Here is a 25,595-nt window from a genome sequence, read left to right as displayed (position 1 = left end):
CGAACTGTCATAGTGACTCATCATAGAACAATTGTATTACAGTGCAGCAGTGCACAATACAAATCACTACCTTTACCCGACACACACGAAAATATTGGCTATCCCCAAAGGACCGAGGATTTCATAAAATACACCCCAAAACTGAAAAAAACATCCCAAAGCCAGAATGAATGCTTTTTATCCCACCAATAATTTATTTTGAATTCAATATGATCAAAAGGTTGTAGAGTTTCGAGATTGTTACGTATGAAAAAGTTATCTTATAATATCTTACGCATCCCGACATGCGCCATTATTGTAAAATTACATCATTTTTGAACCTGGACAAACCCTTAAAAAATTTCTGTGCATTTTTTTGACCTGGTGATCCCAAGTTCATCCCAATAGTTCACATGTGGGTTTAATTCTCAGTCCCCTGAGTTGTCATTTTTATCATTAAGTCTTGGAATTTATTTGTTCTTAATTGGGAGGGCTAAGAAAACAAAAAAGAACGAAAGCTCAACTCCTCCAGCGCTGCCGTGGCCCATCGTGCCGTGGCTCTGTCCCCCCCCACCACCACCCAGATACATATTGTATATACGAGTATAAGTTGATCCAGGGCCCCAAATTTTAACACAAAAAACTGGAAAAACCTATTGACTATAAGCAGAGGTTGGAAAATGCATTGGTCGCCACCTGCCCCCACTGTATACAGCCAGCCAGCTGCCCCCACTGTATACAGCCAGCCAGCTGCCCCCACTGTATACAGCCAGCCAGCTGCCCCCACTGTATACAGCCAGCCAGCTGCCCCCACTGTATACAGCCAGCCAGCTGCCCCCACTGTATACAGCCAGCCAGCTGCCCCCACTGTATACAGCCAGCCACCTGCCCCCACTGTATACAGCCAGCCACCTGCCCCCACTGTATACAGCCAGCCACCTGCCCCCACTGTATATAGCCAGCCACCTGCCCCCACTGTATATAGCCAGCCACCTGCCCCCACTGTATATAGCCAGCCACCTGCCCCCACTGTATATAGCCCCAGCGTGGTCCCGTCGCCGTAGACAGAGCTGAAGACAGAAGAGGAAGAGGAAGAGGAAGAGGGGGCATCGGAAAGGTGAGTACAAAGTTTTTAACCCATCATGGACTGGGTTAGGGTTCTTCAGGACATTTTTTGTGCTGAAAAACTGCCTGTACGTGAGTATATACGGTATATATTTGTTAAAATTTGGACAACCCCTTCAAAGATAAAGCTATACAGATTTGTGATCTCCAAAATCACATTGCCCCAAAAACTAAAGGAGAAGTGTCATTGGGACCGCACAGTGAGAGCCAAAGAGACAAAGCCTCATACAGAGAGGGAAAACCGAGCGTGGACTGTGCCACTGAGGACACGGTACAAGAAGACTTCCGTGTAAATCCACAAATACAAAATGTTAATTACATCCGATGGACTCGCGATGCGTTACCTCTGTGGTGCCGTTGTCATTGATGCCATATTTGTCTCTGGTTTTCTTGATTCGCTCTGAAATCGCCTTCACAAACTTCCTAATTTCCTGAAAGAAAAAAAGAATCAATTTGTAAAAGGAAAAAAAATAAAATTTGTTTTCTAATTAGTTTTTTTTATTTTCTGATTGTATACATTTTCGTCTCCTGCCTGTACCTAGATGTGGAGATGTAGGATTTAGTATGGCCTTGCCCAGACTCCCTTTAGGTTACTGGTAAATATTCGCATTGCTCCTGGCGAGAGGATTCTGGTCGCCTTCCCTTATTCCGATCATTTATTATCTTTACATTTCTTTTTAAAGGGAACCTTCCATCACGATCCTACCTATAAAGATAGATCGGGTGGTAGGTGGATGTAAGGGAGCTAATCCTCACGTCCCCGCTAACTTTTGCTACACTTTATGGGGAATATGTATATTTTGTTATGCAGCTACTCCACGCCCCAGTAGCCACATTACACCTCCTACCCAGTTGTGTGCGGCGCGCCCTTGTCCGACAAGCCTCGGAGCTGCTCAGCCGCGGGCAGAATGCAGAATGCCAGCATGTCGGATGAGGGTGCGCAGCTATGGGGAGCTTTTTCAAATTGGCAAAAAAAAAAAAAAAGCGCACCATTTTCGACTTTGGGAACTATTTTCTGTTACGGGCTAAAACGCAGTAAAAAAAAAAAAAAAAAAAAAAGGTATTAAATTATGATAGATCGGGCATTTTCGGACGCGGCGATACAGCCCGTGAGCCCTCTGCATGCACCCGCACCCGGCATGTGACGTACTCCCTCGTGTGAAAATACTCTGATGTACTAACTTCTCGTGTAATGCTATCAGTCCTGCTGCATAGGACTCCCCTACAGGATTAGCCAAACTCGGAAGATCTCAAAATAAAAGTGACCGTGTTCCTTGTTTGCGGCCTGCAAAGTGTGCACGAGGTCTTACAGTCAGTGGATCTGGTCAGCAGCGTGTTACAGCTGATAAGAAAACGCAACTACACACCTTCACCATGCAACGTTAGGACAAAATACATGCTGACACTGCAAATATAGGATTAAAGGGTCTCAATGACCAGATTTTACCACAGGTGCAGTACTAAACGTCTTTTGTAGCATCATATGTGAACTCTCGCCAGTCCGTGTACAAATGGAAACAGAAGAGTCATATTTTGCCCAAGATGAGTGATGTTAGGAGGCTGCAAGGGAGGGGAATCAAAATAGGGGTATCTGAAGTTACATCCCCTTGCCAGAGGTTGCATTAATGCCTGTACAGTGTCAGACGCGTCTACATGCTTCTTCATTTGGATAAATCCATGTATCCATTCTATACTTTGACAGGGAGCCAACACAATCAGTCCCCTGTCACAACAGCCCCAAAATACAACGCCTGAATTTTAGGTTTAAAGAAAATCTACCATCATAATCAAGCATCAAGACATAGATCCAGGCACTGGTTTGGTAACCATGGCCCCTTCCTTCTAAAATCAACTATTAGAATGATGCTAATAATGGGTGTTTCCAGAGCTTCTCACCGCAGCATCACAGGCTGTTATAATGAGCAAAACCTCCCCCTGCGCTCTGCCACCTCCTTCCGCTGTGTAATCTAGCAGCAGAGCCCTCAAGCTCATTAGCTTAATTTTAAAAGTTGATTTTAGAAGAAGAACATGGTTAACAAGATTACCACAGTCACGGTGCCTGGATCTATGAGTAAGGGTCTTTGGTAGATCACGATGGATTTTGACGGTAGATTTTCTTTAAGCACAGAAGACAGGGGCAGTAATCCTCTTCTTGCATACATTGCTGTCTGCTAATATTATATCTGCCTATAGAGATTTGTTACACTGAAAATTTCATACTGCTCCTTGGCTAAGAATAAAAAATGGCAAAAGGAATATTTTTACTTGTCCTTGAAAAATGTTAGTGTGACCTCTGCCCCCTGCAGCCTCTAAACTCGACTCATCTAAGGACAAAATATGGCGCTGCCCATTTTCACCGAACTTCCATGCAGATTTTAAATGGACGCGATGTTACATACACAAGATGAAATTCTAAAAAGGACATTTCACACCCTCCCAGTAAGGGGCTTGTAGTTTAATAGGGTAAAATCTTATGATGGGTTCCCTTTCACATTAATCAACTTAATCTGATCCAATTTTGATCTCCTCCAGCGCGGTAAAATGGGCTATAAAACATACAGGTTTATGCTGTCCTTATCCTAGAGCGTGCCCTATGATGATGAATGATGGACTCCCCCAGGATTTAGTAGGCCCCTGGGCGACAGAGCCTCAGTGCCCCCCCCCCTCCAGTGGCCACACTGTCTCCGGCCCCTACATAGCCACACTGACCCCCCCTACGGGAAAGAAAAAAACTCAGCTTTCCTCGTTTCCTCAGCCGCCTTCTTTCTTAAAGAGACACTGGTACAACTGATCCAGGGGCCCCTGCACTTGCCCCCCCTCCCCCCGGGCCTGCCTCTCCCCTCCCCTGATCCTTATAGCCTGTCATCTCATGCACCTCAAACACTCAATAGTGCAGGGAACACCTCCTGCTGCAGCATGAAAAGAAGAAGAGCGTCCCCAATGATGCAGGGACCCGAGACCAAGATAAGGCAGTACAAACCAGTGGACGGATCCGCTGTAACCTGCGGCATGCTGACCATCATAAGGCAACACAAAAACACACACACACAGCAGAGACGTCACCCCGTGCCCCAGTTACCTCGTAATAGCGTCTGAACCCTGTATCTGTGAGGGACTTCAAAACAGAGGAGGTCGTTACCAACATATATCGCAATAAGTAACAAATTATAGTTACATAATGTCCCCATCATAACTATTCATGTCACATCCACAGAATGTCAAAAATAAATGTCACCTCCACACGGTCTCCCAAAGACATGAAAGGGAAGCCCAGTGCGGGCACAGCCCCCCCCCCATTGTGGGAACCTGAAACCTTTCAGATATTTAGGATGTATCAAAGCAATTACCTGTTCAGTGCGGCCGTTGCATGATGAATCATCCTGTAGCTCACTCATAAATCGTGTAAAGCCAATTACATTCTGTGTCCATATTAAATTGTGAGACTGCATAACATGGACCCCTGTATATGGACCATCACTAATACATTTCTAGTACCTATATGTGCAATGGGTAATTTTACTCTTTGGGGACAGAGTTTTATAAGCCTTAACCCCCTTCACGATTTTTGTTTATGATTTTGCGTTTTCATTTATCACTCCCCACATTCAAAAATCTATTAAAAAAAACCTTTGATTTTTCCATATAATGAGCCGCATGAGGTCTTATTTTCTGTGTAATAAATTGCACTTTGCAATGTACTAGAAAGCAGGAAAAAAAAAATAGCAAAATGTCTCAATTGTGAGGAAAGATTTAAACAACTGGATTTATTCAATCTGGTAGAGAGACAACTACGAGGGGAGATGATTAATTGATATAAATATATGAATGGTCCATACAAAGAATATGGTGGAAAGTTGTTCCAGATTAAATCAAATCAAAAAGACAAGGGGGCACTGTCTCCGTCTGGAGAGAAAAGTTCCGTTTTGATAGATTGAACATTTTGGGACGTGATAATACCCGACATGTTTATGAATTTTACGGTTTATTGTTATTTCAGTTTTAGAGAAGGGGGGGGGGGCGATTTGAATTTTTAGCTTTTTACTATTTTTCAGACCCTCTAGGGCAGTGATGGCGAACCTTTTAGAGGCCGAGTGCCCAAACTACAACAAAGACTCAATTATTTATCGCAAAGTGCCAACACTGAAATGTAATTAGTGATTTATACTCCCTTCTCTGTCACAGTTTTCATTGATACCAGACCCTGAGGCACCAATAAAGCAGAAAATAGTCCCAGGTACAGCTGTCACTATGAAATAGCTCTGTGCACAGCAAGTCCTGGGCTGTCTGGGACTGCAGGAAGATACCTGGAGTCATCTCTGGTGATGGCCCGAGTGCCCACAGAAAGGGCTCCTCCGAGTGAGAGAAGACACAGGACAGAAGATGCCGCTGGTCACATGTCCACATCACATGTCCTGCAGCTGCCTGGGCAGGTCATGTGATCACCACTATGTTTGTCTGTAGTCGGTTGGTTGCAGTGCATCCAGTATGGCCGGTGTGTGGTGATGGCAGTTACACATCATTACTATGGTAACAGAGCAGGACAGTCTGTTACATCATCACTGGGGTCAGGGAATACGAGGGAGGAGGAGTTACTGACAACTAAAGGATCATGGGACTTGTAGTTTCCAGTGGCGGCCATCTTGGTGATAACTCCTCATACTACAGAGAGGCCATAACATTTTGTGAATCATAAAATCAAACTATTTAAGCTCCATTTTGTGACTAATGACATTGAGTTTTGTTATATTCATTTATTTATAGCGTCATGGGATTTTGTGTCAGACATTCATATTCCCGGAATACCTCTTTAAGCCATTCCCATCCTCTGATTGGTGGATGCAAGTGACAGGTTGGTGGAGGGGGCAGAGGTGCTGGACATGATCTCAGGGCTACTCTCCATGCAACTCTATGGGAGCGTAGATTCTCCGATTCTGTGTACATGTCATAAATAGTATAGATGGGAAAACAATAGCAGAATAAATAATGAAAATGACGGGCACCAAGTGAAAACGCCTCCTATAGTAGACTCTGGAACAAAGGCTTCTAGTAGAATCTCTGAACTCAGCCTTGGTTATTATGTTTCATGTGTCCTCGCTACAACTTTGCAAGGTCATAAATCTAACAAGTGATAACACGGTATCCATTCTTCTTGTAGTCGGCAGGAGTTGAGTGTAGGGATTGCACAAACGGCGAGATCAGACTATAGAAAGCAAATCCGCGTCATACGTCTCAAGGCCAATAATATGCGCTGGAAACAATGTCAGGGCAGGTTCACACAATAGAATTTGTATTGTAGATTACAAGATTGGACACCAATGTCTTGTGCAATGTAAAAAAGAAATCTTGTGGTCGCAGCTCAGTTTTTATTCTTGTGAGAAGTTATACTTAAAAGGGAACCTGTCACCAGGAGAGCCATTTTTAGCCCTCCCCCAGTCCCCACAGAGCATAGTACATACACTGCCAAAGAGTTTTTGTATTAAAAATTGGTTTTACGGAAAAAAAAGATCTGTTACATTGTACACAATACACATTATATTAGCATCTGCTGTGTGACTAGGCACTCGTCCCCTGGGAGGGGCTGGAAAGGAGCAGTCCCCCCCCCCTTGGGAAACGTGTCCTTTTCAAATATATGAATAACTCCCCTCACTCGGCATTGGCTGTAGAGGAGCAGGGGGCGTCACTAAGCCAAGTGATGGGCGTTTTCATATATTTGAAAAGGACACATGGAAGAGCGGTTTCCCAAGGCTGGGGGAGGAGACTGCTCCTCTATAGCCCCTCCCAGTGGGCAACTGCCTAGTCACACAGCAGATGCTAATGAAAGGTACAATATAACAGATCCTTTTTTCTGTAAAACCAATTTTTAATACAAAAACACTTTGGCAGTGTATGTACTATGCTCTGTGGGGACTGGGGGAGGGCTAAAAATGGCTCTCCTGGTGACAGGTTCCGTTTAAAGGGGTATTCTCCTCTCGTCTGGGCACTCACATACGGTTTCATTAATCTGCCGTATAGAAACATTTCTTCAATTAGAGATTTTTTTAAAAAAAATGTTCCTATATGAAGATAATTTCTCATAAATGTAGTGATATGGTCCCTTAGAAACAAGACTGTGTCCTTGGATACGACCACCTCTGCTGGAGGGACTGCACAAAGAAACAAAAGGTTTTGTATATGAAATGTCCGGGGAGTTACTGCAGATCCCGCAGCCGTCCTGTGGTAATGATCGCTGAATCCAGGAGTTCAGGCAGGAGTCAATAGCGCATGTCTGGCCACCGCTGCCAAAATGTGAGTTGGTCGCATCCAAAGAAGCCATCTTGTTTCTAAGGGACAACATGACTACATTTATGAGAAATTATCTTCACACAGGAACATTTTTTTTTAATAACATCCAATTGTAGAAATGTTTACATATGGAAAATGAATTAAATGTAAATGTCCAGATGGGAAAACCCCTTTAAGAGGGAGAAATGACATTTTCCTTACCTGCAAATAAGAGTCTTGGCAGGATAAAAATTCGGATTTCTTCAGAATTGACTCCGTAGTCAAAAGAAGTTCATTCTTACTTAAGGCTGGTTCGTCCGAGCAGGGAAACACGGCCTAGAAAAGTCAGCAGGTCGCCATGTAAGTTATGGTATTACAGTCCTAACCAGAAATCGACACAGAACTAAAAGAATGAAACATGAACGTAAAACTTTACCGCCGGCTACACGGTTGGTTATTCTTAGCGGCTTCTGAGCAGACGTGCGCATATCCACTAACGGATATATATGGCAGGTCCTATAACATCTGCGTCCTCACAGAAAACCCGACACCTTTCTGATACCTTCCCTTTATCAAACTCCAGAGCCGCTGGATAAAGACTCCAAGACAAAACGTCACACAAATATGTATGAAGCCGCAATAAGGATTTGGGGATTTAACCCCTTAACGGCCTGCCCCTTTTTTGTTTTTTCAGTTCCATTTTTCACTCCCCACCTTCGAAAATCTATAACTTTTTTATTTTTCCATGTACAGAGCTGTGTGACGGCTGTTTTTTTGTGTTACAAATTGCACTTCATAGTGACTGTATTTAATAATCCCTGCCATGTACTGGGAAGTGGGAAAAAATTCCAAATGCTGTGAAAATGGTGCAAAACCGCATTTGCACCATTTTCTTGTTGGCAAACCCCCCCCCCCCCCCCCATACACAGGGAAGGCAGCAGGATATGGAAAATCACAGAAAGTACCAAAGTCCTGCTGCCAGAGGAATTACAGAAACTTTACCAGGGCGAGAACTATATGGGTGACCCCATTAGGGTACCCACTAGGAACATACACTGGATAAGTTGTGGGATAATGGACAATCCCTTGAAATATAGTTGTGTCAAGATAACTTATAAAATGCAACATATTTACAAGCAGGACAATAAAATTGATACAATCACAGACCACATTAACAAATAAGAATCCCCAAACCTTAACATTGTCCAGAACTCTCTTAAATTCGAGCGGTTCATCTTTTCCTTCCATAGCTGCAGGGTCCAAGCCATCTCCTCCATAGATAAACTGAATGATGTCACCCGTAGAACTGCGGACGGTCAGGTCATACTGCGAGCAGAGGTCTTCCAGAGATTTAACCAGACGCCTCTGCAAGGTAAAGATAAATTTGTTCTCTTACCTCTCCGGACAAGATGGTACCAAATACAATATCCCATATAACAGCAATTCTTCATCATCATTTTCATATTCTACGGGGGTCGTCCACTTTCAGCAGATAATTGATACGGTTTGTATAAGGAAAATTCATACAATTTTGCATAAACTTTCTGTATCAATTCTTCCTGGTTTTCTAGATCTCTGCTTGCTGTCCACTTTACAGAGTTTCTAGGTTTACTTCCAGTGGATAGAAATCCGTCCATAGTCATGTGATGTCACACGGGTGCACGAGCCGTTATTAACCCACAGCTCCGATGACTCTGATATAACGAGCCGTGCACCTGTGTGACCATGGTCAGGTTTCTATCCACTGGAAGTAAACATAAAAGCTTTCTACAGATTGACAGCAAGCAGAGATCTAGAAAACCGTGAGGAATTGATACAGTAAGTATATTGGAAAATTGTATACAATGCCTCTATTTACATACTGCAACTAACAATATTAGGACTTCAGTTGTAGATGAAAGACCCCAACGTTCCAGCTGGCAGCACCTTAAATCCTTCTTTGATTGTACTAGGCCTAAAATGCTTATATCCGGTTATCATTGGAGGGTTAGCCTTATCACTAAGAGGACTGTCCAAGACTGGTTCACTGAAGAGCACTGTCAATGCTCTCACACACACAGCACACTGGCCTGTATTCATTAGGACAGCACGGTGGCTCAATGGTAAGCACTACAGCCTTGCAGCACGGTGGCTCAGTGGTTAGCACTACAGCCTTGCAGCACTTGGGTCCTGGGTTCAAATCCCATCCAGGTCAACTTCTGCAAAGAGTTTGTATGTTCTCTCCGTGTTTGCTTGGGTTTCCTCCGGGTCCTCCCATACTCCAAAACATACCGGTAGGTTGATTAGATTGTGAGCCCCATGGGGGACAGGGACTGATTTGGCAAACTCTGTGCAGCGCTGTTTAATCTCTGAGCGCTAGATAATATAGAGTAATTATTATTATTCACTGAATTGGTATAATATGCAGATAGGCCATATGAACCAGCAGGCCAGTGATGAGATAGCAGTATAAGGGTGCATTCACACGGGCGCTGGAGAGGAGGAGGTCACCCCTCCATATGAAACAGCAGCGCAAGTTCGCACACTCGTGAAAAGATATAGTAGGTTCTATCTTTTCCCGACGTGTGCCACACGTGGCACCTTACCCCCGCCGGGCCGCCATTGCCATCTACTTGTGGCCACATAGAGGTGGTCCCCTACTTAAGGGCTCCTCTGCCCCCTGTGACCTCTCTGGATGTTACTATAGCCACAACCTATTTTTCAACCCTCAGAACCGGAGGGTGAGAGAACCAACATAGACAGCAAATGACATCGCAAATAGTAAAAAATTGTAAATTTTATTGAATACAAAATATAACGTACTGGTTAAAAAATGAGCCCCACTACAAAAGCTTACCCATATTGAAAACGTTGCCCGAGATAGCAGCAAACCCTGACGCGCGCGTCACACCCCCAGACGAAGGCTGTCTCCCAGCCGAAACGCGCGTAGGGGTTGCTGCTATCTCGGGCAACGTTTTCAATATGGGTAAGCTTGATACAGTAGTATGTATGCCTTAATTGCAGGCTATGTGACTTATCATCTTTCATGCTTCCCAATGTCACTATTGCATATTTGTATAAGGCCACGGATGCCCATACATGCTTTTTATATATGGATGTATTGATCTGTTGCCTGTGATGCAACTCTTGCTTGTGTCCCCCCTTTTGTAGTGGGGCTCATTTTTTAACCAGTACGTTATATTTTGTATTCAATAAAATTTACAATTTTTTACTATTTACGATGTCATTTGCTGTCTATGTTGGTTCTCTCACCCTCCGGTTATGAGGGTTGAAAAATAGGTTGTATTTATGCTTTCCAACAAGCTTCATGGAGTATAATTACGATAGGGAAGTATGACTAGTATATTGTGATAGATGTATTACACTATTATAACTCCTTCTCTTTCCCTACTTGTGTATGTCCAATTTTGGTTCACAATGTTACTATAGTCCCAGACTGCAGTGATCAGCTGTAAGGTGTCTGTAATGAAGATTTATTCATAATCCTTGGTCCCATTACAGCAAAAAATTTTGCAACTCCAATTGTCACTGGGGCAAAAAAAGAAATACATTTGTCTAGAACTTCAATTATAAAATATACAGTTCCGTCTTACATACAAATTCAACTTAAGAACAAACCTCCGGACCCCATCTTGTATGTAACCCGGGGACTGCCTGTATATACGTCCCCATAGACGGGCACCTGAATGTACCCTAAGGCAGCAGATCAGCCAAGGTCCCCTTACTACAAGAAGGTCCGGGTCTTGCTCAGCGCTGCTGCCAGAACTCCCAAACTGCATGGAGCACCAGGTCAAGAATTCAGACAAGGGAATTAGTTCCCCATGGAAAAACCAGAATTGGGTTTTCAAGAACCCCCGACCCCCACAATTACCTTCTCTCTTCTTCAATACATACATACATACATACATACATACACACATACATACATACAGTACACGAGAGCGTGGAGGCCGCACCTGCATGTAACCCGTCTCTGCGGTCTTTACAGCCGTGTCCACCAGACCTTCGCGTCCAGCCATGGTGTGGAAGAAGAATTCTGTCGGCGTCAGCCCAGAATAAAAGCTGTTGGCCACAAATCCTTTGGCCGCCGGTAGCTACAAATAGGAAGAAAGAAGAAAATAAAAACCTTATTTCAACATTTTCTATATCCATTCTCTACCAGGGCCTCTATATAGTATCCAAATAGTTCATCAATTTATGCCGTCATGCAGCAGTGTATCCAGTTATTAGCAATCTCTGCATTCATGAAACCAAATAGATTTTTTTTTTCAAACATTTTTCAAATTAATGCGCCTTTTTTCCTTTTTTAAACACAATCAACTCTGTTACTATAAGGCTACATTCCCACTATGCTGCATCAGGGACGTGTCTCATGCATACCTTATACAGCAGCCTCACGCATCAATGTTATTCAATGTAGTCATGCACACTGCCGCTTTCATTCCACAGGTCAGCATCTCTGCGTCTTATCCGTAAGGTTTGGTTTGTTGCATTGCTGTGCGTTTTGCAGCCTGTGCCTTCCGATAGAAGTCTATGGAGCTGTGACAAATACTGACACGGGTGCCATCAGTATATTGTCTGTGGTTGCAGATCGGCTGCTAAATAACTCGATATTAAATGACTGGAACAAGTCCATGACTTCCATATTTAATACGGAAGGTAAATACATTTGCTGTACGGGCGACACGCGGACCATATATTTTAATGTGGGGAAATCGGGCACATACGTGGGACAAATACGGGAACTGATCCATTGTTTTCAGCCCGTATAACACCATGTCCTGTACGCATGAAGCCTAAGGCCTTATTCACACAGATGTGCGCTCCCCTGTGCTGACCGCAACTCACCTCCCCTCTCCAATGGAAGCCGAGCGGCTCAGTAACAGTTCGGGGGGGAACACTGAGCTCACAGCACTGGCGGGGTGCCATAGACTTCTATCGAAGCAGTGATCTTTCTGCCATTTGTACGGCCAGATGACGGCCACAATTATAGCCATGCAAATAAGGCCTAAAGCCGGCTGCACGCGAAAAGTATTTGGCCTGTGGAAACGGGACTAAACACGTAGCACAAAACTGGAGTCCTTGCATCATATAGAAATATGATGCAAAGACTCCCTGCCGGTCGGCCTCAAACTCACCTTTGAATGTTTCTCAAAATGAGGAAGAGATCGGTTCTCAAAGCCGTCAGGCACACGAGAGCCACTGATGGCCTGCTGACCCACACAAGCAATCATCTGGGAGATGTTAATAAATGAACCTGAATAATAATAAATAATAATAATAATAATAATAATAATAATAATAATATTATAATGGTCACATAGGCCGCCACAAAACCTACATGTGCATCCCTTTCAAAAAGTCTTGAGTGCATGTAAGGGTGACAGGTGACATGTTATATCCGCCATCTGTAATATGTCACGTACCTTTGGAGCCGCACAAAGCCATGATGAGGGGACTGTTACTCTTGTCTAGTTCTCTCAGACAGGCGCTGCCGGCATGGTCTCTGATTACGGAGAGCTCCCGCAGGATCAAGGCCTTGGGAAAACAAGGAAATAAAACTAGTACAGAAAAACCACACTCATGTATGAAATTACCCGTCTACACTCTTAAATCTAGAAATATCAAGAACTGATGCCCGATGATGGCCGCAGACATGGAGGCCGGAGACCGGTAAATGGATTCCTCTCCAGGCAGTTTTCGCTGGCTAGAGGATGGGTTAGAGGCCAGGGCTGTCTCCTTTTCCCACTTCGGTATGTCATCGCTGTAGAGCAGTTAGCCATGAAACTTCGGTGCTCGCCAGGGATGACAATGGGGTTTTCACAGTTTGTGTTAGGATTAGGTGCCTCTGCTTATACTCGACTATATATATATGATACTTCACCTGAACATCTCCTATCTGGAGAGGGGGGGGGGGGAAGGACCATCCCCCCCCATGCTGCACCAACTTCTTTTGTTGCGCGCGGGAGTTCGCTCCCACTACTTCGCTACTGGGTTTGACAAGTAAACTCCCCTGTGGTATAACTAAGCTCTTTGCCAACTTTCCCTACTGCCTTATGGAGCTAGATGGAGGGCCAGAAGGGTGTTCTATATGGGGAGATGTCTGTACACATGAAGTTCTTTGCTCATTTCAGCAGTTAAGATTCCTATGACTTTCCAAATTCCTTCCACCGGTTATATCTTTCACTCCGCCATGCTACAAAACACACAGTTCCCGGGTGACCAGTTGGCAGAAAACTCCTTTCCTGTTCCCCTCTTCCTCCTGCAGACCACGGAGAGACCCCTCATATCCCGGCTGTACAGAGAGTTCCTATCCACTCACATCAAACGGACACCTGCACCGGCAAGAACACGGTGGGAGAGGGACCTTGCTCCGGACACACGAGGAGTAGGATCTTGCTCTCTCTTCGCCTAAGTTGGCCTCCACCAACCTGGGAGACAATGTCCCTGGTGTATGTATATAACTCCATAAAACATACCGAGCTGCTGGTGGATTTCTGGACCTCTGTCCTAAATACTCCAAGACCTCAGGAATCTTCTTCCCTCTAATAAGGTCCTGCCCCGTGGTTAGAGTGTTCTGGGAACAGCTTCATAAATTTCTGTTAGACAAAATGGGAGAGGATGTCCCTGACGACCCCAAGCTCCGTCTCCTTCCGGTAGACCCCTAATTGTTCCAATCCACTGCAGAACGCGCTTTACTGACCGAAACTCCATACTACGCTAGGAAGACCGTAGCCAGATTTTGAATGGATGTACCCCTCTCAGTGACTGGACCAAGGCAGTAACACTCTCCCACTCAAAAAGTGGTTATTTACTCATAGGACACATGGCTTGACTCTTAAATCAATGCGGTTCCCCAAATTCCATCATAGATACACGGACTTATTTACTAAGGGTCTGCGCATCGCATTTTGTTGGATTTTGACGACTTCAGGATTTGCGCTGCTGTGACAGGTATTTAACTAGGGATTGTGTCGCAGCTGTACTGCTTTCATGCAACAGAAATGGAAGGGGGGGTGACGATCAGACGGATTCAGACAAATTGTGTCGCAAATGTGTATTCATTAAGTGCATTGTATCTCCTAATGCCCTTTGATAAAGTTTTATTGCTGATGTTGTGGGAGATTACTGGGGTAACACTCAGCATGCGTACACCTAGGACCTACCTCTAATGTTTCCTCCGCTGTACACCCGGGCTGCTGTTGCAGTTTTCCTGTATTCAGAGCCTCAATATACTCATCGCACTTCTTGTAGCCGGCGTCTAACAGGTCCTGTTTGGCCTTTAGTAGACCCTGTCCTGGAGTGACATCTCCAATGCCAATGGAGAAACCTCGGTTTGCTGACCAAAAGGAAAATAGAAGGTTAGATGTTAAGGATTTGTCATCTTAAAATATCCAACAAATACATTTCTGCAAGATTGGATGATTTTCTTTTGAGAACTTGCAAAACACTTATCTGCTGTGAACAGGGAATACAATGACTATATCACAACCCGGCACTTCTTATGGACAAGTCTGCAGCTCCAATTAGAAGAGAAGGTGGAGCCACAAAATAATGATTACAGGTATGTCTAAATAATCCAGTCATGATCATGGGTACATGGGGGTGCACACGGTGTGTGTGTGGCGGGGAGGGGAGTGTGTGCGCGTGGCCCCTCTCACATGGACGTCCCCACAAATGTCTATGGTGCCTGGCCATGGTATGGTGAGTTCACATGTATGCCACCATACCATACCTGGGAAAGAGACACTGCAGGCTCCATCTTTTCCAATGTCTACAGCCGGGCGCCATGCCATGCTATGGAGCGGTGAACAACGCTCATCAATCCGACTCTCCATGTCCATCTGAAAAAGGCCTTAAAGGGGTTATCCGGGTCTTAAAAATTACTAAGGGCCGGGCTGGGGAGGCCTATTTAAACATAATAAACATGTACTTAGCTCGTCCAGCGCTGCTGATATCTTGCGCCGCGGTCTGTCTGCTCTGTGCGCCGGTGGCCAGCCGGAAACTCCCATCCGACACCATCTGCCAGTGCTTACAACGCTGAGAGATAGGGACAGATGGGTGGAGCCGGCCACATCGCGGACCAGAAGCTCCCTGTGGGCGGCTTCTGTGCCCCTGTAAACAAACAGGGGCACGGATGAAACGGACCGCGGCACAGGACATCGACGACGCCGGAGGAGGCAAGTACTTGATTATTATGTTTAACTAGCCCTCCCCAGCCCGGCCCACAGTAATTTTTAAAACCCGGATAACCCCTTTAAGCTCCTAGTGCCATGTAGGTAAGTGACTTACACAGGTAAACTGGTGCCAATCTTGCCAGACGTGACATGGCATCCGCAGCCTCAACTTGTCCCCAGTCTCTCAGAAGAATATAGAAAATGTTATTCTTGGAGCCAGAACCCAAAGTTCCCTTGTCCATGCTGCCACACATCAGATCACTGTTCTGTATAGTGACATCTGTAAGACATAACGTGCAGGGAAAAGTTCATTTTACAGTCGGTAGGAGAAGAGAATGGATGAGAAGTCCCTGTCCTCAATAGGAAAACACGAGTAAAGCTTACACGAGTCATTATGGCACAGGTCCTCTCCCTTCCCACAGTACTGTTTGCCCTTAGTACGCAGGTTGGCACGGACAGGGTTGTCTACACTTGGCTGCAGGATAATGCTGAAGATTTGCTTTCCAGTCCATAAAGTTACTGGCTGTGAAAATCAAGAAAATGAGCGTAAGCCACAAAACACAAGCCCCCCAATAACTACGACATAGATCGCAGGTGCCTACCTTTAAGATCGCTGGATGGGGCAGGCGGACTTTAATCTTTTCATCCTTCCCAACTAAGATTGAGGCAATGATCTGACAAGCTTTGGAACGGTCAAAGAAGGTGTCCTTCAGAGTGAGGAGATATGCAGCTGGTAACAGAAGACATCATTACCCCCATAATCCAGGCTACACCACGGCCCAACCATCACAGGAGAAGAGACTTACCTGTGAGAAAGTCCTGGATGGCAGCAATCAGTGGCTCGCCATTACGTGGTGTGACCAGGTTCGCTTTAGTCTAGAGGCAGGTTAAAAAAACGGAAGGTGAAAAACTAAAGACTTTTAAAAAATTGTCTTCTTATTCAACTTTTTTTTTTTAATGACTGTGTCCGGTACAGAGGCAGGAGAGGGGAGGCAGACAGCCACATGTGAACAAAGCCAGACATTCTACAGTGGATGTCGTGTATATCTAGAACTTTCCGAGGCCTGGGAAGGAGGGTCGGCATTAGTGGCACATTCTCAGGGTAACTGCAGGGGTCAGTATTAATATTTTTATATATTACCGTATATACTCGTGTAGAAGCCGAGTTTTTAAGCACAAAAAAAAAAAAAAAAAAAAAATGTGCTGAAAAACGTCACCTTGGCTTATACACGAATTTAAAAAAAAAAAAATGTATATACTCCCCCTCCGGCGTCCCGATGCTCCACACGACTCCCTGATGTCAGCGTGTTCCGTCTTCTTTCTTCCCCGCGGCTCCTCTTCTTTCTTCTCTCTTCTGTCATGGACGCGGCCATGTTATCTTCCTGGCCGTGGCATACTATGATGTGAGCAGCAGCCGCGTCATAATGTGCGTCTGCTGGAAGAAAACATGGCCGCGTCCATGACAGAAGAGAGAAGAAGAGCCGCGGGAAGACGGGAAGCGCCGACATCAGGGAGTGCTGGGGGGGGGGCAGGCTGGCTGTATGCTACTGGGGGCTGGCTATATACTTCTGGGAGGGCGAGTAGAAGTTTATTATTTTTTTTTAAGTGCATTGACTTGTGTATAAGCCGAGGGGATGTTTTTCAGCACATTTTTATGTGCTGAAAAACTCGGCTTATACACAAGTATATAAGGTAATTATTGCTTTATAACAGGACTACAAAGTATCCACTTGTAGGGATCTAGTTCAGAAGACTTACCCCCATCAACACATAGGCTTCTGCCTTCGCTTCTTCTGTCTGGGGGAGATGAAGGTTCATTTCATCCCCATCAAAATCCGCATTGTACGGGGTGCAGACACATTCGTTAAACCGAAAGGTTCGATGTGGTTTCACTTTGGCCTAAATGGGAAAGACATCCAAGTGTTATGCACATGGCAACAAAGATAATCTAATGCGCAAGATGAGTGACCCGGAGCATCTCCACCCCCAGGAGTAGATACAGGGCACCCGAATTACACAGAGTAACTCCACCTTTTCTTTAAAGGGAACCAGGGTCACAGTAACCTATTCAATGCTTAAAAGGGGATTTCCCATCGGGGCATTCACATTCAATTGCCTTATGTAAACATTTCTTCAGTTGGATGTTATTTAAAAAAAATGTTCCTGTGTGAAGATAATTTCTCATAAATGTAGCCATGTAGTCCCTTAGAAACGAGATGGCTTCTTTGGATACGACCACCTCACACTCTGGCAGCAGTGGCCAGACATGCGCTATTGAGTCCTGCCTGACCTCCTGGATTCAGCGATCATTACCACAGGACGGCTGCGGGACCTGCAGTAACTCCCGAACATTTCATATACAAAAACCTTTTGTTTCTTTGTGCAATTCCTCCAGCAGAGGTGGTCGTATCCAAGGACACAGTCTTGTTTCTAAGGGACCATATGACTACATTTATGAGAAATTATCTTCACACAGGAACAATTATTTTAATAACATCTAATAGAAGAAATGTTTCTATTTGGCAGATTAATGAGACTGAATGTGATTGCCCAGACGAGAATAACCCTTTAAAGTAGCTTATACAAGTATGGAAGGTGTGGAAATGGTTTGTGTGTGGGTCTTCTGCATATTTGCATTTGTCCAAAAATTACTTATTTAATTGGTTTTCACATGATCACTAGTTCATATAAACTAAATGTGAAAAAAAAAACAAAAACAAAAAAAAGTAAAAATGAAAAATAAAAATTCATAAAAATGTCCCAAAAACCCCCAACACAATAAAACAATAAATAATAAGAAAAAAAAAAAAACTTGTTTAACCCCTTAACGACTTGGCCTTTTTTAGTTTTTTCCGTTCCATTTTTCACACCCCACCTTCAAAAATCTATAACTTTTTTATTTTTCCACATAAAGAGCTCTGTTATGGCTTATTTTCTGCGTAACAAATTGCACTTCGTAGTGACGGTATTTAATATTCCATGGCGCGTACTGGGAAGCGGGAAAAAAATTCCAAATGCAGTGAAAATGGTGAAAAAACACATTTGCGACGTTTTCTTGTGGGCTTGGATTTTACAGCTTTCACTGAGCGCCCCAAATGACAGGTCTACTTTATTCTTTGGGTTGCTACGATCACAGGCATACCACATTTGTACAGGTTTTATAATGTTTTCATACATTTAAAAAAATTAAAACCTCCTGTACAAAAATTTTTTTTTTGATTTTGCCATCTTCTGGCGCTAATAACTTTTTCATACTTTGGTGTACGAAGCTGTGGGTGGTGTCATTTTTTGCGACTTTTGATGGCGTTTTCATTGCTATCATTGTTAGGACTGTGCTACCTTTTGATCACTTTTTATTAATTTTTTTATATTTTCCAAAATGGCAAAAAAATGTCATTTTTGACTTTGAACGCTATTTTCCGTTACGGGGTTAAAACGCAGTGAAAAACCGTTATTATATTTTGATAGATCGGACATTTTCGGACGCGGTGATACCTAATGTGTTTATGATTTTTACTGTTTATTAATATTAATATCAGTTCTAGGGAAAGGGGGGCGATTTGAATTTTTAGGTTTTTTTAATATAATTTTTTTTTTTTAAACTTTTTTTTACTTTCACTTTAACTATTTTTCAGACTCCCTAGGGTACTTTAACCCTAGGTTGTCTGATCGATCCTACCATATACTGCCATACTGCAATATGGCAGTATATGGGGATTTTACTCCTCATTCATTACAATGTGCTGATAGCACATTGTAATGAATAGGTTAAAACGAGACAGCTTCGGGCCTTCGTGAGGCCCGATGCTGTCATGGCAACGGATCACCGCTCCCCGTGACGTCATCGGGGAGCGGAGATCCGCGCCAAGATGGCGGCGCCCATGCGGCGCCATCTTTTTGAAGCCTCCGGCAGCATTGCCGGAGGCGATCGCGGTGAAAGCACCCGCGATCGGTGCTAGCACCGATCGCGGGTGTTACCGGTAAGCCTTTGCTGCAATATGCAGCAAAGACTTACCGGCTATGGAGAGGGCTCGGCCCGCGAGCCCTCTCCATGCACCGGGACCCGGCGCGCGCCGTACTAGTACGGCGCGCGTCGGGAAGGGGTTAAGCATCACCGTGTCCTAAAATGTCCAATTTATAAAGATATAAACACGGTTATTCCTGGTGGTGAACCCCGTAAAGGAAAAATGCGCTCAAAATGTCAGAATTGCCACTTTTTTGCTGTTTCGCAACACATACAAAACATTATAAAAAGTGATCGCACAGTCCCCAAAATGGTAGCAATGAAAACGTCAGCTCTTGCAGGGAAAAAAAAAAATGACACTTTAGGCAACTCCGTGCTCCGAAGTATGAAAAAGTTATTGGAGTCAAAATATGGTAAAGGTAATAATTTTTTTTTTTTGGGGGGGGGGGGGGGGGGGGTAAAATCTATTTTTGGTAAAATCTATTAATACCTAATATAACCTGTAGAAATGTGGTCTCCCTTTGATCGTACCAAACCAAGGAATATATTAGAGATGCTATTAGGAGAGTACAATGAGTGACGTAAAAACAGAGCCCACAAGAAAACGGCGCAAATCCGGTTTTTTTGTCAATTTTAACGCATTTTAAATTGAATTTCCACTTTCCAGTACAAGGGTTGGAATATAAAATACAGTACAGTTTGTTACGCAGAAAAATAAAAAACCTCAGGATAAAAAGTGTAAATATTCTCTGGGATAAAGGTTTGTGGTACCTGAGGCCGCGTTCACACCTGGCATTTTGGTTAAGCTTGGAAAAGCAATCCAATGGCTCCACTCATGATCACATATTTTGGTAACATTGTGTCTCTAACATGTTATCTTACCTGAACGTGTGAACGTGGCCTCAGGGGCTCCACAAACACGTCATGGCAGCTGAAAACTATTCTGCCCTACAAAGCCTCAATGGCTCGTTCCCTTCCACGCCTCTTACGCGGAAAAAAACCTGCACAATATGTTCCTAGATGCATTTCCTACTTTTAATTCAGTTTATGTTGGTAAATGTTGCAGCTAAATGAACGCGTTAATGATAAATATCAGCGAATTCCAAATCAAACCTTCATTTTGTTTGAATTTCTGTAAAATGCATGAAGGGTTAACAAGCTTCCTACCTGCTGTTTTGAATAGTTTGAGGGGTGAAGTTAGTACAATGGGGGGATATGTGGGGGGTTTCTATTAACAGAACTTCCAAAACCCCCAATAGAAATGAAATGGCCCTAAAATAATTCTAAAAAAAAAAAATTTTTTTTGAAAATTTGAGAGAATGCTGTTGTATAGAGTCAAGGAGGCGGAGGTTTTAGCACTGAAGTCCAGCTCTCTCTTCCTCAGAAAGCCTTTGCTGTAATCGATGCTCCTACATCCAGAGACATCATTGACCAGATCTCCTGATGTCCGATGAACGATTACAAATCACAGAGGAGGAGGCGCTCAGAGCTCCCGCCTTGACTCCAGTGTTAAACTCTCTGCCTCCGTGACTTTATACAACCAGTTTACATCTCACTTCATAGTTGATTTTCTGGATGAGGCCACCAAACTGGGTCATGAAAGAAACACTAACTAGAAACATACTAGTAGTGGTTTATTAGATCAATTGCTGATGACAGGTTCCCTTTAAGTCATAATCAGCTATCAGTGCAAGTAAAAACATAAAATTTAGAAAAAAGTACATTACAAAGTTCCCTTTTCTCGTCTGCCCCATTGATCTCTGCACACGTTGAGCTTCCCGATCCTGCGCTACTCACTATGTGAGCCATGATGCTGAGTTTGTGCAGGGATGGCTGCCGGTTGAAAAGCACAATATCCCCATCGATGAGATGTCTCTCCACCGTGTCACCAAATCGAAGTTCTTGTGCGATCTTTTCCCGGTTCCCATACTTCAGAAACCTGCATACAAAACAAGCCAAAAAACACACTCAAAATAACGCAAAAGCTACAGCGTAAAAACCAACATCACCTTCCCTTCTCACAGCTAGTAATGTCGTATTACTGAGACATACAGCTCACCCACCCAATGTGCGCTACCGCGAACTTCAGTGTGAACCCTGCCCAGGATATAGGGTAAAGAAGTCCTGTGCCGGTCTAGGTAAGTACTTACAGAGTAAATAGAATATCCAGAACTTATACTTAAATAAGAGGCAGAAGGACCTATGCATTTGAGACATCGAGCGTCCTTTGTCATGGTCTCTATGACTATGCCCATGACCAAGGCCGAAATTCTCAACGTCCGAAACGCGTCGGTCTTTCTGCCTCTTTTTTTTTTGCATGTAAGCTTATATTTTCTTTCGATTTTTCATTTTTAATGGATTTATAAGAAGAGGCAGAAAGACCGACGCGTTTCGGACGTTGAGAATTTCGTCCTTTGTCATGGTCTGTATGACTATGACCATGACTAAGAAATGCTCAACGTCTGAAACGCGTAGGTCCTTCCGCCTAAATTTTGCATGTAAGCTTACATATTCTTTGTTACATGCTTCTGTTATATTTTTCATTTTTAATGGATTTATATTAAAGAAAATGTTTTTTTTTGCTGGATATTCAATTTGATATTCAATGTTGTATGGCCGTTTTTTTTTTTGCACTATGCATCTGGCAGAAGATTTTACAGATGTGTAAATATCCGAGTTGTGGATATTCCAGGAGGAAGAAGATGGACTCCGTTCTCTCCGGACGATAGAGGGAAAAAAGGCGGACTTAATTTTGGCACAAAGCGATTTGAAGACATCGATGATGCCATTTTTTAAAAATAAAAATATAGTAATAAAATAAAACAATGTACATTGTAAAAGACAACGCGTTTGGCATCACGGCTGGACGATTCATCAGGTCTGTATCAATATTACATAATTCCTTTATTTAGCGCACAAACATTAAGCAGCGCTGCACGGAGCTCGCCAGATCGGTCAAGTGGGTTGGTGGTGACGGATGTAGCAGGGATTTTTTTTTTTTAACAGAAGGAAGCAACAGTTGACAAGCAGTAGAATGACAAAATCTTCAAAGCTTTCTGGAGAGTCTGCTGTGAGCAGATCCTGAGGCTTGCCATTCCACAGATTCAGCCCTCCTGCCCACCACAGTAGTTTAGGGTCCCAGAACTTCCTACAGACTCGTGCACACGGCATGCGGCAGCTGCTGGGATGAAAACAACCGTCCACGTGTCCATCACTTGCAGCCCGTGATCTGCTCATGGTCGTGTGCAGGAGGGCGCACATTTCTTGGATAGACGCCGTAACCCTTGTCTTTTGTTGTAGTTTAACCTGGAACAACTTTCCACCATAATTTTTGTATTGTCCATTTATATAAATTATTCATGTCCCGCCCCCCGTGGTTGTCTCGTTAGGACACTAAATAAATCAAATCATTTTTTATCTTTCCTCATAAACGAGGCCGTCCATACCCCTTCGGGTACATTCACACGTGCGCTGGGGAGGAGGAGGTGGTGACCCTCTCCATAGAAAACAGCGAAGCAAGCTCCATCTATTCCCAGTGTATGGTGCGGATCGGCGCCATTGCTGTCTATGGGGATGTATATGCGGCCACATATAAATCCCCGCCACCCCCCCAGACGGCTGTGTTAATGCACACTTAGTTTTACTGCTCTGCATTGGACCCTCTCTAAGGGCTCACATGGACGTGTGACAAAATGTTCAGATCCGGAGGCCTTATGTATCGGACTCTCCAGGGCTGTAGATGCTGCATGCTCTATTATAACGGCAGGTGCGCGGCTCACCTCTTCATCTGTGTATGCCTCTGCTGAATAAAGTTTGCCCCCGGGTGCACATCTGGACCGTTCTGTACCAGCTTCCTCATAAAATGGATATTTGCTTTGTTCACCTGTAAAGAAAAAAAAAATAAGTGCGGATAAAATGAAGAAGTGAAGACTAAGAGCCGGGAAGTGTAAGACACATCCCTTACATCTCTACCTATTAATACAGACAGAAATAGAAATTGATTTGCCATTTATTATATATTTAGACACCAGTACATTATTTTTGGGTGGACAGAGCTGGGAAAGCTGAAATTTTTTGGAAAGACTAGCTGATTTTTTTGCATTGTGGTTTTTTTTGGAGGTTGGGCCGGGGGTGGGGGGGCGGGAAGATGAGTTTATTATAAGTTTACCTTTTCAGGAAAAGTAAGTATTTTGGCCACATGAACAGGAACAGCGACTTCATCAATGCGAAGATTTGGATCCGGAGAGATAACTGTGCGGCCGGAGAAATCTACTCGCTTGCCAGAAAGATTTCCTCTGAATCGACCTGTTATAGTAAAATAAAAGGTAAAAGTGCAGAAAACAGAACATTTTGTCAATTATTAAAATGGCTAGGATGGCCACCCAATTGCTGTACCGCTCCTGGGAGGGGTCAGGCCCCCTGATTTTAAGCTGTATTATTGGGCTGCCCAACTGTCCCATTTACCCTCTACATTTCGCCTTAAAAAGATAATTACTGTGGCGTTCCTTATTAACCCCCGCAACACTCGTCACCTCACCCGATCACCTGCTATTTGGGGGGGGGGGGGGGGGGGGGTGACAGGAGTACAGAGCCCGCTGGGAGGCGGAGCTAGACTTCCTGACAGATGAGAAGTGCGACATCCAAATTGGTCTCCCCTTATTTGGAACATAAGATTCCACAATTCTGTATCCTCCAGCAGGCAGACGTCACTACAGTTAGAGTCAGAAAGTTTCGCCCACACTTATTTTCTAAATGCTCTGTGATCATAGGCACCTTCCTGTGGACACGTCCTACGGTCAGGGGGTTTTACGAACAGGTCCTTACATTTTTGACAGGATGGGTGTAACAATACCTGACGACCCCAAAGTGTATCTTCTCACGGTGGACCGGAGTGGCTCGTCTTCTGTCGGCCAAACTTCTCTCAATTTAACTCTATACTATGCAAGCAAAACAGTGGCTACATTTTGGATGTCTCCTCACCCTCCATTAATGACCGGCTCAAATCTGTCAGTACTAACCCGCCCCCCCAGAAATCCACACTATACGGGTCAGGTGGCTCGAGCCATTTACAGACCAGGGCAATGGTTTTTAAACATAATTTTTAATGACGGATTTATTTTGGGTGGATTCATTTCAATGGCAGGTTCTATTTAATACAGATTAGTGTCAAAATAAAACCCAGATCAAAGTTCTTTATGTTTTGCTTTGATGTGCCACCTCATTTGTCATTTCCAAGCAGACCTGTAAGTTGCCGCCTAATTTCAGCAGCGACATCCCATGTGTGTGGAGATTCCCGATTTGGCGTTCGTAGCGATACTGCCCGCATGACGTGCTGCTATATTACAGTGCCGGCAATTGGAGTAAAAGGAACTTTACCTTGTTTCCCCTTGAGCCTTTGAACAAAACCGCGTGTCCATTTTTTTGGGGCCATATTTAAGGGTATTCCAGAGAGTTCGCTGTTTATGTAAAGTGCGCACTGCAACTGCAGGAAGTCCCAGTCTTCAATGATCATCTGAGTTTTGGCTCCTGAGATTCTGTGCTGAAAACCCAAATACAACGTATCAGAACGGAGCAGCTGGCAGCATAATAAATAGAAAAAGATGCCTCGCGCACAACGGGGGCCGCGAGGCTGCAGCAGCCGGTGCCTCTTTCTCTCTTATCAAACTTATCAAACTCCCCCTCCGCACTGTCATCGGGCAGGGGATGGAGCGAGGGGGATTGTGAGGAGTAGAAAAAGGGTGCATGAAGAGACACTGGCTGCAGCCCTCCCCCGCGACTCAACACACGCCGCTGACACGGGAGTCAAGGAATGTAAAATTAAGTTTTATAAACTACAGATGCTGAAAAAAGCATTTTTAAAATCCATTGGAACCTGTCGCTTAAAATGACATTCCCGGTAACACAAAAACTCAAGTTTTTCATTTTAATTTCTGAGGATTGGGGCGGAAATCACTTGTACTAAAAATATTCAATCTAAAACAGTTCTCAACCACCGGGCCATGGATCACTTAGCACCAGGAGGGTGAGGAAGGAGCAGCTCAGGAGCAATAGGGTGGAGGTGCCCGGGCGCTTCTGCTCCCCACAGGACC

The 25,595-nt window shown here is 44.1% G+C and overlaps 1 protein-coding gene across 2 annotated transcripts in view; it reads right to left on the bottom strand.

Moving 5' to 3' along the window:
• POLR3A (RNA polymerase III subunit A) overlaps positions 1-25,595 on the bottom strand; it is a 42,374-nt gene that overhangs the window by 8,888 nt on the left and 7,891 nt on the right. Inside the window, exons 7-23 of one of the 2 annotated variants that reach the window (XM_072131327.1) lie at positions 24,883-25,045; positions 23,675-23,811; positions 23,286-23,389; positions 21,304-21,445; positions 17,301-17,441; positions 16,349-16,418; positions 16,145-16,272; positions 15,927-16,065; positions 15,658-15,822; positions 14,532-14,704; positions 12,792-12,903; positions 12,504-12,622; positions 11,322-11,459; positions 8,560-8,730; positions 7,588-7,701; positions 4,184-4,219; positions 1,449-1,535 (exon numbers count right to left, since the gene is read on the bottom strand). In XM_072131327.1, coding sequence (XP_071987428.1) covers positions 1,449-1,535; positions 4,184-4,219; positions 7,588-7,701; positions 8,560-8,730; positions 11,322-11,459; positions 12,504-12,622; positions 12,792-12,903; positions 14,532-14,704; positions 15,658-15,822; positions 15,927-16,065; positions 16,145-16,272; positions 16,349-16,418; positions 17,301-17,441; positions 21,304-21,445; positions 23,286-23,389; positions 23,675-23,811; positions 24,883-25,045 — 2,139 coding nt within the window. The remainder of the gene's footprint in view (positions 1-1,448; positions 1,536-4,183; positions 4,220-7,587; positions 7,702-8,559; positions 8,731-11,321; positions 11,460-12,503; positions 12,623-12,791; positions 12,904-14,531; positions 14,705-15,657; positions 15,823-15,926; positions 16,066-16,144; positions 16,273-16,348; positions 16,419-17,300; positions 17,442-21,303; positions 21,446-23,285; positions 23,390-23,674; positions 23,812-24,882; positions 25,046-25,595) is intronic. The other variant, XM_072131328.1, reaches the window with a different exon arrangement.

Source organism: Engystomops pustulosus, chromosome 11 (assembly GCF_040894005.1).
Source record: "Engystomops pustulosus chromosome 11, aEngPut4.maternal, whole genome shotgun sequence".
Lineage (NCBI taxonomy): Eukaryota > Metazoa > Chordata > Amphibia > Anura > Leptodactylidae > Engystomops > Engystomops pustulosus.
The sequence above is the reverse complement of the archived record's forward strand: the minus strand, read 5'-3'. Positions and strand labels throughout refer to the sequence as shown.